General features: G+C 42.9%; 2 protein-coding genes across 2 annotated transcripts in view; both read right to left on the reverse strand.

The window, feature by feature from the left end:
- The window catches only part of LOC310867236 (WD repeat and FYVE domain-containing protein 3-like), a 212,651-nt gene that overhangs the window by 186,492 nt on the left and 6,980 nt on the right, over positions 1-19,179 (reverse strand).
- On the reverse strand, positions 6,099-18,236 carry LOC310867062 (kelch domain-containing protein 3-like; the record flags this gene model as incomplete). Its single annotated transcript, XM_083776856.1, has 2 exons — positions 6,099-6,901; positions 18,098-18,236. The coding sequence occupies 2 exons, from the start codon at positions 18,234-18,236 to the stop codon at positions 6,099-6,101; spliced, it is 942 nt and encodes a 313-aa protein (XP_083632982.1).

Below are 19,179 nucleotides of genomic sequence, written 5' to 3' on the forward strand. Positions count from 1 at the left end.
CTATTTCCGGTGTGCAGCAACATGTGGTAAAATGGTAAATGTTGCATTTGTATAGCGCCTTTATCCAAGGTGCTTTACATAGATTGTGCATTACATTCACCCATTCACACACACACATTCATACACCGATTGCGGCGGAAGCCATGCAAGGTACATCGGGAGCAATTTGGGGTTCAGTGTCTTTGCCCAATGACACTTAGACATGTAGACAGGAGGAGGAGGAGCCTTTGATTGATTGATTGATTGAAATATTTATTAACAGTTTGTAGAATTTACAGTACATTTTAAGCACAAACTCAATACAAAGACTGTCAACTGTGAGTGGACGACCCAATTAAGCATTACACTTGTTTACAACAGGGTCCACATTGTTCAATTCATCAAAACATTTAAAGACATACAAACAATTAGAGACATACAAATAGACATTTCTATGTAGCTAAAGAACAGAACAGGAATTCATCATATGGGAAGCAAAAAAGGGAAAAGATACAATATACAGTGAGGGAAAATGGGGGGGGGGGGTGGGGGGGATTCAGTTTTTACAGAGGCCAGTTTCGAATTGCAGCCATCCGTAGGGTGCCCTTTGAGAGCGGTTTTGAAGGAGTCAAGGGATCCACATGTCTTAATGACTGTTGGTAGGGCGTTCCACATTTTGGTGGCATAGGAGCGAAAATAATTTAGTCCCTTGTTTGTGCCGAATCTGGGTTGTACATGGTTTGTTGCACTCCCTCTGGTGTTGTGGGTGTGGACTTCGTTTACATTAAGGAAGTATTTAGACAGGTACATGGGTATCTTGGTGGTGTAGCCGGGATTCGAACCGACGACCCATGGATCACTGGACGACCTGCTCTACCTCCTGAGCCACAGTCGCCCACAGAAGGCTTCTATTCTATGGCATCATCCAAATGACTGAGAAGCAGTCATGGGTTCTATCCTATATGGTAGGTATAGTTATACCCTCATAAAAAAACACTAATCCTGGTCTCTAAACTGCCGGGGCGCCTGCTGGATCACCTTAGATATATATATTTTTTTGAATATTCTGTTTTTATTTTCAAATTTTCACAAAATACACAGAACACCCGTCCACAGCCCTCCCCCCTCCCCACATACAAACCCACATACATAGAATACAACACAGTTAACCCATTCTGACCTGAGATCAGATTCATACAAGGTTTCCACTGGACACACACTGGTCTGATTAATCCATTCTGACCTGAGATCAGATTCTAAAAAATGTCAGTCGTTCTTCGATTTTTCAAAAAATAGCAGACCTACAAGCTCGTATCGCGCCACTCGGTGGCGCGATATGAGCTTGTAGATCTGCTATTTTTCAATAGCTAAAGCATAACATGATGCCAACACCAAAATGGGTTCCCGTTCAGAATGGGTTAAAGCATAATAACAATAATAATATTATACAAAAAACGTGGAAAACAAACAAAAAACTAAACTAAACAAAACAAGAGACAAATCTACTATACAGAGAAAATTGTTTCCGGTAGCAATCGATCCAGACTGAGATAGCTATAACAATACTGATACAGGTATAAGGACAAAGTCTCCATGTGATTCAAATAGGGCTGCCAAATCTTCAAAAGATTCTCAAAACCCCTTGAACTTCTCAAAATATATGTAATCTTCTCAAGAGGGACACAACTGTTAAATTCTGAGAACCATCTTGGGATAGGTGGGGGTGAGTCAGACTTCCACGTTATTGCAATACATTTTCTAGCAACGTCTATAAATTTTATTTTGTGTCTACCTAAATTTGCACTGATTGCATTGAAGTTTCCTAAAAGGCAAAGTTCAGGATCCAAAGGGGAGGGGAGCATCTATAATTTTAGCCAGTGTATCACAAATATCATGCCAGAATGTTTTAACTTTTATACATTGCCATGTACAGTGCAAAAATGAGCCTTCTTCCGTACCACAACTAAAACATAAATCTGAGATCTCAGGTTTGTATCTATGCAACTTTTGAGGTGTATAATAAAGTTGGTGGAGAAGATTATAAGACAGCCTATACCTAGTGTAACGGCCAAATGAGTGGAATTGTCCAAATATATTTGTGACCATGGGGTGGCGCTGTTGGCTTTATAAGCGTCTGGTTCACTGGAACTGGTAGGGAGGATTGACCCGGAAGGGCAATGGTTTTTGACCGCAGGTACGTCACTGTGTTGTTTGCGAAATGTTTGTTGGTCTGAAATGTTTATTTTGTTGTCCATGCTGATTATTGTTTATTCTGAAATCACGCAGATACTGATGCCGTACTACTCACTGCAAAGGGAAATAAATGTGTCAAAAGCAACAGGAGCTGCCTGTGTGTTTTGTCACAAAATGGGGCTGATACTCAGCACAAACAGTACGGCATTGGACCAGCGCGTCAACCAGGTCCATCTACGCAGAGAGGCTGTCACGACACAAATCAGACCATAGATCTTCATCAATAATAATATTTAAATCTGACTACCACCTTTCTCTAGATTTGTGTATGCCCTCCCTTGGGCATTGGCCACGCAATAGAGTACATAATAGAAATGAATCCGTATGAACTTTGATCATTATGTAATAAATTCTCCACATCACTAAACACAGGTAAAGTAATTTACCTCATAATGTAAGGTAATGGTCATTATGTAATAAATTCTCCACATCACTAAACACAGGTAAAGTAATTTACTTCATAATGTAAGGTAATGATCATTATGTAATAAATTCTCCACATCACTAAACACAGGTAAAGTAATTTACCTCATAATGTGAGGTAATGATCATTATGTAATAAATTCTCCACATCACTAAACACAGGTAAAGTCATTCCCGGCCCCAACATCCTTCTAAGGTAATCCCTTAGTTGTAAAAAACAGAAAAAATCCCTGTTTAAGAAGGGATGAATTTAAACGCCACCTATATGAATGTCGTATCTTTCCAGGTGTTAATATAGAAAGGGTCAGTGGTGAATGATCTGAGAGTAACCTAGGCAAATATTCAGATTCCAATGCTATATGTGCTAGCTGTGTAGATATTATAACAGGAAAAAAATCGATCCTAGTATGGGAGCCATGACGGGCAGAGTGAAAGCTGTAATCTCTATCCTGCGGGTGCATACGTCTCCAGATATCTGTTCAAATTCAAATCTTTCATAAACTCCAAAGTAGAGTTTGCCGCCTTTGTTCTTGTGACTACATTGGTTGATGAACGGTCTAAAATTGGACATAAACAAAAATGATGATCTCCTCCCGTCAGAATATTTCCCTGCGCCCTCGACACCTGAAGAAATACACTTTGAATAAAAGGTTCATCGTCATAATTAGGGGCATAGACATTCAAAAATGTCAGTGGATAATCACATATCGGCCCAATGGATCACAAACAGCCTCCTTGATCGTCAAAGGGAATAGTTTTTTTAACCAAAATAGCTACCCCTCTAGCTTTAGAATTAAATGACGATGCAACCACCTGCCCTATCCAGTCCCTCTTTAGTTTCTTGTGTTCACTTGCTATAAGGTGAGTTTATTGTAAAAAAAAAAGCGATATCAGTATTAAGCTTTTTTTAAATATGTAAGCACTCTTTTTCTTTTTACGGGCCCATTTAAACCATTCACATTAAAACGTATAAACTTTACCACATTAGTCATTTGTCCGATGAAAGATACATTTTGTAACTAACCAGACCAGCTCAAAAACTCCAGGAACCAAATATCTAGATAAATGTACGTCTCTTCTACAGGCAGAAAAACAACACAACCATCTTCCCCAAATCTATGGCACCAACCCGGGCCCAAAAGGGGCCATGTGTCTCGCACTTGTCAACCATATACATGCCTGACTAACTACACACACTATCAGGTATAGAGCCTTAAAGAAAAAAAGAAATACCGCGAGTGCCTATGTGGATAACTAAGAATACGGTCACAATAAACTTGACCGAAAATACACATGAAACAATATATATATATATATATAAAAAATAAGCTATATCATAGATATAGATCTACTCAAGTTGCAATTTTAGAATATAGTCGGAACAGAATTAACCCAAAAAAGCACTCTCTTAACAAAATAATGCTGATTAATGTTAATAATACAAAACAAAATTTAAATAAAAATACAGCTACTAAAAATAAAAAACTATATAGGATAAGGTCACAAGAATTCCAGCCTGAAACTGTTATGCATATAAAAAAATAAATAATAATAAAGTAAAATAAAACCAATGTCAATTGTGACCATGGAATACTACAGAATCCAATCTATTTATGTCCTTTTTGATGTCCAAACTTCCAATAAAACAGAAAAAATACCAGAATATGGAATAATAGTACCTCCATACCGGATTAGAGCATATTGTAAAGGTAGATGCGGAGATCAGCACACGTTTTACCCGGTCCCGTTAGCGCTTCCTTCTCCTGGGAGACCCTTTGAGAAAAAGAGCCAACTTCTTCCGGCGTTTTGAAGAATCTCTTCCTCCCATCTGGCATGTCGACCCTGAGCGTAGCGGGATGCAGGAGAGAATAACGGAGGTTTCTCTGTTTCAAGTCCTTTTTCACCTGGCTATACTCCTTTTTGCGTTTCAGAAGCCTGGCAGTCACATCTGGAAAGAACGACAGGGGCATCCCATTGAAAGTAATGGGACCTTTCTCCATTGACAGCTTAGTGGCGAGGCGTAGAATCTTGTCTCGGTCTTGGAATTTGACCAGGCGAATGAGCACCGTTCTCGGGTACCGTTTTGATTTTGGATCCGGTCGTGGACTTCCAGCCCGGTGTATGCGTTCAAATATCAATGGTTCAGCAAAATGGATGGAATACATTGGGCAAAGAAACGTATTGGATCAGTCCCTTCGCTGCTCTCAGCCAAACCTGTAACGCGAATGTTGTTACGTCGGCTGTAAATCTCGAGGTCATCAATCTTGTCAAGTAAAAAGTCACTTTCACCACGCGGCTTCACCACGACCTTGTCCACCACCACAAGTTTGTCCTTGGCTGTGCTGATGCGTTCCTCCGCCTCGTTGATGCGTGTGCACTGCTCACCCCATCGATTAAACCCTTCAGTCCAGAAATGGAGCCATTTATTTCTTCAGTTTTAGCATCCAGTTTGTCAGGTAGGATCTTATTACCTCGTCTAATCTCCCGAAGTATGAGTGAATTAGGGATGTGTAAATGTGTCCAAAATGAAAATCGATTTGTATAATTCAATATTAACGATTAATCGATTAATCGTTTTTTTTTGGGGGGGGGGCTTTTTTTCTTTTTTTTTTTATAATTTCCTTTTTTTTTCTTTTTTTTTTTTATGAACCCTACACATAAAATAAATCTTCCCCCCAAGGGGTACCTAAGTCAAAAAAGTTTGGGAACCCCTGATGTAGTTGATTAACAATAATTGTAAATCTTGAGAGTTATAAAGGGTCCATTTGGTTACTAACTCCATCTTTTAAATGACCACTGGTGGTCCCTGGACCACTGTTGATCCAATTGATCACCATAGCAACCCCAGCCTAGGCATGATTAGGTAAATTCCCAACACCTGCTAAATCCTCCAAACCTGTATCTTGATTGGAAGCAATTTTCACTCAGTCATGCAGCTACACAGACACATCCCAGGCACACTTTGGTAGGCCTATAGCCCTGTCCTGTTTGGATGACAATACTGCCTTTCCAACAGATTTTCATAAAAAAAAAAAAAAAAAAAAACATTATCGATAATTAATTTTCATAATCGATTTCGGGTCCTATCAACGATAATCGATTAATCGATTAATCGGACCCATCCCTAGAGTGAATCTGCTCCAGTCTCAGCTGATCCACATGAAGTATCATCCAAAACAGTATCACCGTTAGCATGGTCGCTAATGCTAGCAGCTGGAGCAACAAACAGATGGGAAGTTCCCTCCGGTGAGAAAAGTGGGTCCATGTCGTCGTTATTCTGTCTTATTCTGGTTGAAATAGATCTCATTTGCATAGCATTGCCTTTAGATAGAAAAATCAGCACTCAGTTTGTATTTATCATTCCAAAAGATTAGTTAAATCAGGAAAAGTTCAGGAGCTCCGGAACCCCACGTCTGTCTAGCTATGCTGCATCACGTGACTCCTCATTTTCGGTTGCTAGTCATGGCTGCCAGTTCCCACCTGATGTCGTGTGGTAGTTCAGACTGATCCAGACCGTACTGACTAACTGCTAGCTTACATAATGTCTTGAGGCTAGGACTGAAGTCTAAGACAAACAGGTCACCTGGTCTGTTCTCTGCTCCAAAGAGGATGACACGATCTCCCAGCACGCAACAGCACATCTCCTTCATCCCATGTGGGCGTTTCCCCTTGGGCTCAACCTTCTTCCAGGAGAAGGTCTCTGGGTTGAATCTCCACAGATCATTGAAGTACTGGACATTGTTTTCAAAATTACGGCCACCAAATATGTACAGCTCTCCATTGTAGGTAAAGGCTGAATGATCATAGCGTCCTTCTGGTAGAGGATGTGTAGAAGGTGTGTTCATCCAGTGGTTGGTCTGTGTGTCAAACACACTGAGGGTGTCGTGGTGCGGATCCCCACAGCCCCCAAATACAAACATCTTTGACCCGATGATGGTAGCAGAGTGACTGTATGAAGCCTTAGGTGGAGTTCCTCTGGTGTTGATTAAAGTCCAGACCATTGTGGTGGTGTCCAACTTGTAGATGTCATTAGTGAGTCCAGTCAAGGTGTGTCCTCCATGGATAAACATGACCTTCCCCAACACACAGGCTGAGTGAGAGTACCGCCCCTCTGGAACGGTCCCAGAAACCTGTGGTTTGAACCATATGTGGGCGTTGACATCAAAGGCATAAAGCACGTTGCTGTAATCATAACCTTGTATAGTCCACCCTCCCCAGAGGTAGACAGTGTCTCCAATCAGCACAGCTGTGTGGCCACCAAACCTGGAGGGAACCTCAAGGGGAGGTTCTCCTGTTCTAGGGGTCCCTGGGGTCAACTTCCTCCAGCATAAAGACGCTGTGTTGAAGACATATACTTCAATGTGATCCATCTGGTGTATGTCTCCTCCAAAGCAGTAGATCTGGTGTCCGACCACCACAGCAGCCTGGTCCTTCCTATGTTCTCCTTCCAGATGTATCGTCCAGTGAAACATTTCACACAGCAGCTCCACCGTCAATGAGCGTTGACAACTAACTTACAGACTAACTCAGGCTTCCTCGTTGCAAGTCACTGTGAACTGATGTTTAGTGTATCGGACAATTATTTATAAAGAACAATGAATATGATTGTGATGTCATTGCATGATTACATCATACTGTTGGTTTGCTAATGATTTAATCTGATTGGCCAATTGGCAACCTATACTTTGCAATCCAGAACTCGAGTACTGTTCACCCCCACCCACCGACTTCAAATTCGACACACGTGTTCCACACCCCCACAGGGAGTGCAGTGCCCGGTGTCGAGTCGGTCGGACCCACAGTTGTCCAGAACCGCCACAAAAGGCGCCTGCCCGGGCTCTGGACAGGGCCCCTGCCCAGGGCTCCATATATGGAGCCGGCCTGTTCTGACATCACAATGATTGTTCTGACATCTGCGTAGACTCCATATTTGGCCATGCCTGACAAATAACTCCATGTATGGGCATAAAAGGGACACAGACATAACTAGAAATGCACTCTGTCGAGCTGCCAACGTGTGCATTGCGCACAAGCAGGCCATGTATGGCCTGCTTGTGCGCAAGCAGAGAGCGCCATGAGGTGCTCTCGACACTGCTGGTACGACTGCTGCTCTGAGTCCTAGAGCTCTAAAACTTGAACCTTCCACCTTAGATAATTGACACAGGGGTGAAACCTTAGAGTATATATATGAATAGAGAAGGCACCCAGAGGAAATCTTGAGGCGAAATGGACATAGTGGCCGAATGAAGGTATTGCAGCCTGGCCCCAAACACATGAACGCGCTGTCCGTTGACTATCATTGTACACGTTCACGACGGACGACGCTCGTGCGCGTTCAACGGCAGCGCGTTCATGTGTTTGGGGCCACTCACCATTGCAATCCGTCCCAGAATGCACTCTGTTCCTACCAGGAAGGAGGAGTGAATCCGCCTCATGCGCTTTTGAGCAACTCAATGCAAGTGGATGGGAGGAGAACTCGGGTGTCTTCTCTATAGATATATATACTCTATGGGTGAAACATGGGTTACAAAATTGTGGGATAAAAAAAGAAAAAAAAAAAAGAAAGAAAGAAATCAGTCATGGAGCAGTGTTGTTTTCGTCGACTAAAACTAAGACAAAAAATGTTCGTTGACTACCTAAATATACTGACAATTTCGTCAACAAATAAAAACTAGACTAAAATGTTAGGGACGAGTGGACAAGAGATCCAGTATAAGTCATTTTACAATTAGTTGCAAGCAGAAAATAGCCGATCTACAAGTGAGCTTGTAGATCGGCTATTTTCAGCAAGTGTAAAAACAGTCATCACGACGGCATCAAGCCCCGCCAAAATACATTTTAGTCGACTAAATCACCTGTAGATTCAGTCGACTAAAACTAGACTAACACTAAGACATTCCAGGTGACTAAAATGTGACTAAAACTAAGTGAAAACCATTCAAGAGACAAAATGACTAAAACTAAAATCAAAATGTCCTGCCAAAAACAACACAGTCATGGAGACTATCCAAACAGCTGTAACTTTAGTGCTTTACGGCTGTTTGTTCTGATGCAGCGTGGCGTGACGTGACGTTGTGTGTGAACATTACAGCACATTATTAGACCCTCGTGATGCCCGTTATCTGAGCACGGTACAGTATGTGCTAGTAATCTCTATACTGGACGTGATCGCAATTATCTGCCATAATAATAGCAATTATTTTTACATAATCGTCACAACCTTTTCCATGTTTTTTTTTTAGTTTTTGTTATTCATGTCCTCACTGTATTGCATTACTGTCGTTGCCTTGCTTTCCTTTTATTCTCCATTGTTCTGTAAAGCACTTTGAGCTGCATTTCATGTCATGAAAGGTGATATACAAATAAAGTTTTATTATTATTATTATTATTATTATTATGGTTAAGAAATGTTTTCATACATGTTCAGTTTCCACAAACGCCAGAAACAGCAGATCTACAAGCAACGCACGCACGTCCCCCAGGACTGACCTCATGCTTCCTTCTATGCATGAGGAGTCCAAAGCTGCTTCTTTTTCACCTGACAGGGGGGAGTTTCCCTGGTTGGATGTAGCGCGTGGAAGGAACACGTTATTCCAACCAGTTCCTTTCCCCTCCATCAGGCGCCCCGGCTGGCCAGGGGGAGGCAGTATAGAGACCAGTTCCTTTCCCCTCCATCAGGCGCCCCGGCTGGCCAGGGGGAGGCAGTATAGAGACCAGTTCCTTTCCCCTCCATCAGGCGCCCCGGCTGGCCAGGGGGAGGCAGTATAGAGACCAGTTCCTTTCCCCTCCATCAGGCGCCCCGGCTGGCCAGGGGGGAGGCAGTATAGAGACCAGTTCCTTTCCCCTCCATCAGGCGCCCCGGCTGGCCAGGGGGAGGCAGTATAGAGACCAGTTCCTTTCCCCTACCACCAGGCGCCCCGGCTGGCCAGGGGGAGGTAGTATAGAGACCAGTTCCTTTCCCCTCCATCAGGCGCCCCGGCTGGCCAGGGGGAGGCAGTATAGAGACCAGGATTACTGCATGCTTTTTGTGAGGTTACCCTACACTCAAACTACTCTCAACTTTCTCAAACTTTTCCATGAACACTTAATAAAAATAAACAAAGGAAGAATAGATGGTCTATTTTCACTACTTTTGCAACACAGGCTTCGTGGCCAACAGCAACAACAGTATGTGATGTATTTATAGACAGACAGCCACACATGTATTAGACTGCATGTCTTGAATAGTTTGTTATTAATCTATTTAGGCCTGAGGATGATTTAAAATAAAATCTTTCTAAATCCTAACAGTTTTCTGATAAGTGTTCAACCATCTTCATCTCAATTATCTGTATTTGACCGCCGACCCCCCCCCCCCCCCCCCCGAGATCAGATTCGGTTTTTCAGAAATAGCAGACCTACAAGCTCTACGGCGCACTACGAGCTTGTAGGTCTGCTATTTGTTCAAAAGCTAAATCGTAACATAATGCCAACACCAAAAGGGGTTCCCGCCCCAAAATGGGTTAAATATGGAAGCCCAGTTCTGACAAGGAATACATATTGGAAAAAAAAAATACCTGAAATAAAAAGGTGAAGGTTTTTTTTTTCTTGTTTGTTTTTTTTTTTCCTCGCAAATTCCGATCAGTGTCAAAAGAGAGAGACTGATAAAATGTGTTGTTCTGTGAATGGAAGCTTCAATGTGGTGGAAGGAATACAACAAAAAAAAAAAAGTTAACCGTCTGTTTTCAGAGATTAAAATAGGGTGCATTTTGCATCCCAAAACACAGTTAATAGTTATGGCAAACGAGGTCATTCAAATGATACGGTCATTCCTGTGGGCATAAGAAGGAGACACCGGCTCGAGGCCACATACCGAGATAAATTAGCACGCTACGAAGACTGGCTCAAAGCCACCACACGCGCGATAAGCAAACCACATCGACCTTCAGTTTGTTCAATCAACCATTGGAGAATCAATTAAAGAGGTGTGCTTGTGTAGCTAATTGCAGTACGCGTGGCGCTCTCACATCACCGAAGCCGTCACTGGCCGGCTGCCTGTCACATGACGTTAACAAGAAGGGGGAAACAAAAGCCAAATGAAATCGATTGTTCCCGGGAAAGAATCCCCCCCTCCCCCCCCCCCCACATTCAACAAACACAACCGTTCAACGGGTGACGACTAGTGACAGACAGTCACAGATGACCCACCGTCAACGCTTTCTGGAAGCGTGTAAAGCAGCAGTAGTTGCAGGACCCCCTAGGGGGTCCTCGAGGGAGTTCCAGGGGGTCCCAGGCTAAATTATAGTTAACAACAGAATAAAAAGGGATTTTGAGAACCGAACGGATGATCTTCTAAAAGATTATAAAATTATATCGGCCTACAGAAAAAACAAAAACCTTAAAGATTATCTAGTACACAGCAAGCTAAAAGAAATCAACACACCAGCACGTGAGGGACCAGAATACTTCAAACCCAAACAATTAGTCAAAAATAGAACTACAAAACGCATGTTAGAGATTAAACAACAAATAACAACCAGAACCAGCAACTGCATTTACTTAATCACATGTAACAAATGTGGTTTACAATATGTCGGAGAAACGGGTAAAACAATAGGTACAAGGCTGGGACAACAAAGGTACAATATTAACAAAAGAAAAAAGACAACCACAAGGTTTGTGCAACACTTCATGGCTCATGGCATTGAAGCTCTAAAATGCGCTGGACTTCAACACAATCCCAACTGGACAGTAGGACAAAGACCTTTTAATGAAAAACAGTGGATTAAGAACCTCAACACGGATTTTCCTGGAGGCTTAAACATGCCTAAAATCAGATCTTGAACACAACAAAACCTAAACTCAGGATTAAACTGGAGAAATCTAAAAATGATTGGATCAGACTTCCTTCAGATACATGGCGAATGCATTTATTCCTTGCATTGTGCCTACACATGTTGCGACTTGCGGTCGCAACATGTGTAGCCACAGTGCACTGAAGTTTTTGAATTCCCCCCCCTACATTCAACAAACACAACCGTTCAACGGGTGACGACTAGTGACAGACAGACACAGATGACCCACCGTCAACGCTTTCTGGAAGCGTGTAAAGCAGCAGTAGTTGCAGGACCCCCTAGGGGGTCCTCGAGGGAGTTCCAGGGGGTCCCCGGCTAAATTATAGTTAGGAACCAAATGGACCAAATAGGGGCAGCGGTGGCCGAACGGTTTGTGGAGCGGTCTTGATATCGTGAAGGTTGCTATAGTTCGTATCCCCGGACCGGCACGTTAAAATTACCACCGCTGAAGTGCCCTTGAGCAAGGCATTGAACCCCTACCATGAAATGTTCTATGAGCAGGGCCTGGCTGTAAACAAGTTCTTGAGCTTAGTCCAGTTACCCTGGGTAAACGTAGTACCTTTCCTTTCCTTAGTCCAGTTACCCTGGGTAAACATAGTACCTTTCCTTTCCTTAGTCCAGTTACCCTGGGTAAACATAGTACCTTTCCTTTCCTTAGTCCAGTTACCCTGGGTAAACATAGCACCTTTCCTTTCCTTTCCCTTATGAGCCATGTCTACGTAGCAGAAGAGACTTTAGGCTTGTTTCCCTGTAAGATGCAGATTAACAGTCTTACGGACAGAGATAGTTTGTACTAAGTTTTCTCAGCATGTAAAGTAAATCTCACGGACATCAGAGGACTGTCAGACTGTGAGGAATAGGCATGGAAATGTCATCTGGATTTGTTGCAACAACAATTAGCTGAGCTCATAAACTGATCACATACACACCATAATAACACAGGAAGATGTATAGGGTTGATACTGTACGTCTAATTAATCTGCAGCATAATTATTAATGGTCAATTATCAGACATGTACTGTATCTGTACAATGCTCTATCTCTCTCTCTCTCTCTCTCTCTCTCTCTCTCTCTCTACAGCTGTCTCATTTACAAAAGAACAGAACAATGATTTGTCAGCAGTGTTGATTTCGACCGCAAGATTAGATTTATTCTAAAAGAGTCTCTTTTGAATAAAACTTAATTTAGTTTTTGTCCTATTTTAGTGACATGAAATCTTTTAGTTTTAGTCGACTAAATGTACAGTTGATTTTGTCATTTCTAAAAGATTGATTTTGTCTCGTAGAGCGCCTACAAGATTGTAGGTCTGCTATTTTTGAAAAATCGTGAAAATGCGGCACAAATCTTTGAATATATATTCTTTCAGAGCGAACGTTTTTCTTCCGACGTCAGGCCTAAATGGGTTAATTCTTACGAAACACTAACTCTTGGAAGATGAAAGCAGTCGTCCTGGAACTGGTTCCTCTGGATACGTTACTGTGATGTCGTCACTGTTGGTTTTGGCAGCAAATGTTGATTTTTAGTTTTAGTCTTTTGAATAGTTTTCATTTAGTTTGTCACATTTTAGTCACCTGGAATGTTTTACTGTCTAGTCTACTTTTAGTCGTAAGATTTTAGTCGACTAAATCTGCAGTTGATTTAGTTAGATAGCATTTCTGTAGACTTGGATAGCATTTGATACAGACTTATAGCATGTTATGTAGACAGCACTATAATTGCATTGTATGTAGTCATAGCACGTCATAGTACATATGTATAGTATAGTATAGTATATATGTATAGTTTATATGTATAGTTTCATTATAGATATTCCACTGTCACTTTCTTAGCTTACGCATGTTTCATGATAAATGCTTTTTATGTGATGTATTCCCATGCTTTTTTGTTCTTGCTTAATGTAAATCGCTCTGGATTAAGAGCGTCTGCTAAATAAATGCCTAAATTGTAAATTGTAATTTAGTCGACTAAAAAGTATTTTGGTGGGCCTTGATGAACTTGTTGAAAATAGCAGATCTACAAGTTTCAGCATACATGTAAAACCAAGTGTAAAATGACTTATCTCTTGTCCCTGTCTAACATTTTCATCTAGGTTTTATTTCCTGATGAAATTGTCCATATATTTATAGTCTTAGTTTTAGTCATCATAGCTTAGTTTTTATTTAGTTTCCATTCAGTTTTCGCCAGTGAAAAAAGGTAGTCAACGAACATTTTTCGTCATTAGTTTTAGTCGACGAAGTCATCAACACTGTATGCAATCACAGAAATCCCTTTGGTGTTTTAAACATTGTTATAATTTAGCTATTGAAAAATAGCAGATCTACAAGCTCATAGGACGCCACCGAGTGGCACGCTATGAACTTAAGTTGTAGGTCTGCTATTTTTGAAAAATCGTTAAAATGTGCCTCAAATCTTTCAGAAAATTGTCATGATTTAGAAAACTTTTTTTATTATTATTTTGAGGTCAGGCCTAAATGGGTTAAAAGGCATTTTACAGAAACTCTCATAAACCAGGTAAAAAAAAAAAGGTCTTCCTTCATCAGGTGTTATTTTGTGCAAAAGTGCATTATTGGCAATTTCCCCTACCATAAGCCCTCAATGGGGGTTGGGTTTTTGTGCTAATTTGCTTATTTCCATCGAAATAAGTAGTAAAGTGTGCCGCTCGGGATACTATTTACATTATGAAGAGAGGATATATACAAAAAATATAGATTTTTGAGCGATGGAAATAAGCGAATTAGCACAACACCCCCATAACCCCATTCAATTCAATGCAATTCAATGCAATTCATTTAAGGCTTATGGTAGGGGAAATAGCCAATAAGGAGCTTTTGCACAAAATAACACCTGGACCTCTTTGGTGGGGACGTAACAACTACAAAGAAAGGTAAGAAAGCCTTCTAGCATGGAATTCTCCTTTAAGTTTATAATACTTCGAGCCGGGCCGACAACAGCTATATACTGTATATTCTAACACTTTATTATTGCAGGCTATACTGTACATCAGTCAGGCCTTTGTGATTCATTCTTTCAGCGTCTTCAAAGGGTGGTGAAGACATGTGACACGCTGCCCACACGGCACCTTCTAATCTACGAACACAAAACACTACTTAAAAAAAAACCTGAAATGAAAAAAACCATGACTTCATGTTTAGGTTTAAACACGAAGAGCACTACAGGCACATGTTTTAGATTTAAACATAAACATAAATTACAGGGGGAAAAGCTAAGTGTTGGGCCAGCCACTTGCATCAGCACCCAGGATATATATAATAGTTATAAACTAGGATGTAAAGCATTAGAGGTATAGAAAGAGATGTCCCCAAACTGTATCGCTATCGGAGTATCAGTATGTATTTGTCATATCAGTATCGGTGAATATGGCAGTCTAACCAGTGATCCCACACAGGGGTAAGGGGGTCGACACTATGCCAGTCTAACCAGTGATCCCACACAGGGGTAAGGGGTCGACACTATGCCAGTCTAACCAGTGATCCCACACAGGGGTAAGGGGTCGACACTATGCTAGTCTAACCAGCGATCCCACACAGGGGTAAGGGGTCGACACTATGCCAGTCTAACCAGCGATCCCACACAGGGGTAAGGGGTCGACACTATGCCAGTCTAACCAGTGATCCCACACAGGGGTAAGGAAGGGGTTGACACTATGCCAGTCTAACCAGTGATCCCACACAGGGGTAAGGGGTCGACACTATGCCAGTCTAAACAGTGATCCCACACAGGGGTAAGGGGTCGACACTATGCCAGTCTAACCAGTGATTCGACACTATGCCAGTCTAACCAGCGATCCCACACAGGGGTAAGGGGACGACACTATGCCAGTCTAACCAGTGATCCCACACAGGGGTAAGGGGTCGACACTATGCCAGTCTAACCAGTGATTCGACACTATGCCAGTCTAACCAGCGATCCCACACAGGGGTAAGGGGTCGACACTGTGCCAGTCTAACCAGTGATCCCACACAGGGGTAAGGGGTCGACACTATGCCAGTCTAAACAGTGATCCCACACAGGGGTAAGGGGTCGACACTATGCCAGTCTAACCAGTGATCCCACACAGGGGTAAGGGGTCGACACTATGCCAGTCTAACCAGTGATCCCACACAGGGGTAAGGGGTTGACACTATGCCAGTCTAACCAGTGATCCCACACAGGGGTATAAAGGTGTGGACAATATGGCAGGTAAATAAAATGTTATTGTTGGGGCTTGTGGAGTTTGCTTTCGAGTTGCCAAAACTGCAAGTGCACATTTGAGTGAGGACTGGAGTCTGCTATAAACACAAGATATATAGCTAGATAGCTATAAACACAACACCAGATATATAGCTAGGTAGCTATAAACACAACACCAGATATATAGCTAGATAGCTATAAACACAACACCAGATATATAGCTAGATAGCTATAAACACAACACCAGATATATAGCTAGATAGCTATAAACACAACACCAGATATATAGCTAGATAGCTATAAACACAACACCAGATATATAGCTAGACAGCTATAAACACAACACCAGATACATTATTCCTATACTTACTGAAACCTCACTAAAACCATTACCCTAAAGTTATTTCTCATCGTTTAAATCAGTATAAAAAAAGATGGAACTGTGAAAATAGCAGATCTACAAGCTACACATGTAGCTGCACCTATTTGTAGGGATGCACCGATCCGGCTTTTTGGCATTCGATACCGATTTCGATACATGGGGGTCCAGTATCTGCCGATACAGAGTACCGATCCGATACCCCCCACAAAGAAACGTAATAACCTATTAAGCTGTATGCCTCACTGTGTGGAGTCTGGAATCATTATTTTGTGTAAGGCAACATCAAGGCTTGACTTAAACATTACTTTCCCAACTTTGTAAAACAAAATGTAACAAACACAGATATAAATGCACTGAATTATTTATTAAATAACTGTGCAACAATTAGACCAGGTTAATGTGTGCGCAGGCTAGCCTGGCTGCATTTCACATGTTATACTGTCAATACTACACTGCTGTGTCACAGAGGAGGTAGAGTTGTTTTCATACTGTAATTACACATAATTATCGGATCGGATAATGGATCGGCCACCGATCCGATACCCGATCTAGAATTTTAGCCTGGATCGGCGCCGATCTCCGATACGAGTATCGGATCGGTGCATCCCTACCTATTTGCACGCTACATACTAGAAATGTAATCAAGATCTCTCAGCTTAAAGGACCACTTCACCACTTTTCAACATATCTTCATATAATAGGTCCTCACTAATAATCATGAGAAAATGGCGCAATATTTTTCATGTGTCTCATAGGAGGGCTGTGGGCAGTTCAGAAACCGTCTTCCAGTGACATCATCGATGGGGAATACGAGCTAATAGAAACTGCAGGCTTTCTAGTCCTGAAAAGTTGCAATGCGAAAATGGAAGCCGTCGTTCTCGCGATAATGAAAATCTAAAACATTTTTCTTAAAGAAATATCTGCCTAATGATGATGTCACTGGAAGACGGATTCTAAAACTGACCACAGCCCTCCTGTGAGACACAGACTGAGTAGAAATAAAATCGTGCCATTTTATCATGATTATTAGTGAGGACCTATTATGTGAAGACAGGTTGGAAAGTGGTGAAGTGGTCCTTTAATCCCAGATGACGTTGACGATAGCTGACAAGTCGCCCTTACGGTTTCCATCATTATGTTAGCAAACTGCATTAGCTCCGTTATGCCCGACGGACGGACGGACGGACGGACGGACGGTCGGTCAGGGAGACAAACAGGCCGCCCAGACAGACGACCTCATCGCGTAGCGCTGCCAAGAACAAGCTAGGCTACAGCACGACGACGCCGCGTTCCCAAAACCACCACCCCGAACCGACCGCCGCTAAATCAAATCAAACTAACAAGCAAAGGAGATTAACGCCGGCTATCCATCTATAAAATAACAAGTTAAATCAAATTACAAACCAACAAGCAAGGAGATTTAACCCATTCTGACCGGGCACCCATTTTGGTGTCGGCATCACGTTATGCTTTAGCTATTGAAAAATAGCAGATCTACAAGCTCGTATCGCGCCACCGAGTGGCGCGATACGGGCTTGTAGGTCTGCTATTTTTGAAAAATCTAAGACACTTTTAGAATATGATCTCAGGTCAGAATGGGTTAATAATGTAACTGTCAGGATGTAATAGACATTTTTTAGAATCTGATCTCAGGTCAGAATGGGTTAACGCCGTCTATCCATCTATAAAATAACATGTTTAAACCAGCTCGTACACTTGACTTGTTGCTCGGCAGATCGGCCATTTGAAACGTGGCGATCGTTATATCATGGCGAACGACACACTTTCGACAGGCGAACGTGTTCAAGCATCAACAGGCTGAACGCGGCCTCAGCTACTAGTCCTCACGGAGCTGCATTTCTGCAATAATAAACAACTCCTCGTTGCCGCGGCTACGAGGTTTTTTTAATTCTCCCTACCTAGTGTTCTCCCGGTGCCCGGCAGCCAGCATCTCTCAAAGACGTCACGCTGCCGGGGAGGACAGCAACGGTCCGTCGGCTAACGATAATAATGTTCCACAAGTTATCCCAAAGACCGACCGACCGGTGGCCCGAGTCCTCTCGTCTTCCCTCTTCCCGAGGCGAGGATGATCGCCTTTCAGTCCGGGAGGGGGAGGAAGAGGAGGAGGAGGAGGAGGAGGGGGAGGGCGACTGTGACAACAACAGTTTTAGCATTCTAGCCCCCTCATGAAAACAGTGGCGGAAGAGAGGGAGAGAGAGAGAGAGAGGGAGAGAGAGAGAGAGAGAGAGAGAGAGAGAGAGAGGCTGGCTGGGCTCAGAGCCAGAAGCTCGGCTCCTCTTTGTCTCTCTCTTTCTGCGGGCAGTGCGGAGGGGGCGGGGGCAGTGCCATGGCGCTGTGTGGAGGGGGGGCGGGGGCAGTGCCAGGGGGCGGGGGCAGTGCCAGGGCGCTGTGTGAAGGGGGGGCGGGGGCAGTGCCAGGGCGCTGTGTGGCGCTGTGCGGCGCTGCGCGGAGCCTGCAGGGACTGGCACAGCTCATCTCCCCCGTCACCAGCTCTGCCACGCGGGTGGGGGGGTTGAGAGGGGGGTGGGGGGGGGGGGGCGTTGGGGAGGGAGGAGGGGTGTAGGGGGGGGGGAGGGGGGGGCGTTGGGGAGGGGGGGGGGGTTGAGCGCTGGATGTCTTCTACATCCTGACAGTTTTCTGAAAAAGCTATGTTTCTATGTCAGTCGTTCTTCGATTTAAAAAAAAAACAGCATATCTACAAGCTTGTATAAAACACACACACACACACACAAATCCTCCGTGTTCATTTACCTCCGAAGAGTGTACGTTGTCATGGACACTGGGCTCACTTCCTTCCTGGACTACAATTCCCAAAATACTTTGGTGCAGTGCTCCTCCTTGTGGATAGGGGAGGTCTGTCTTACTGAGTACACATGTCGTCCAGGAAGTAAGTGATCCCAGTGTCCATGACATCAGAGACACTGGGCTCACTGATACAATCTAAAATATCTAAAACCACATATTACACACATAAAGACCCACAGGAAAGTGTTCTAAAGCTCCTAAATGTCATTAACATATATTTTTTAGCAAAAAGGGTGAAGTGTCCCTTTAAGGGTGCAACTGTAGATGCATACTATGCAGATTATGGGGACT

The sequence above is a fragment of the Protomyctophum parallelum genome (assembly GCF_964188405.1).
Source record: "Protomyctophum parallelum genome assembly, chromosome: 11".
Classification (NCBI taxonomy): domain Eukaryota; kingdom Metazoa; phylum Chordata; class Actinopteri; order Myctophiformes; family Myctophidae; genus Protomyctophum; species Protomyctophum parallelum.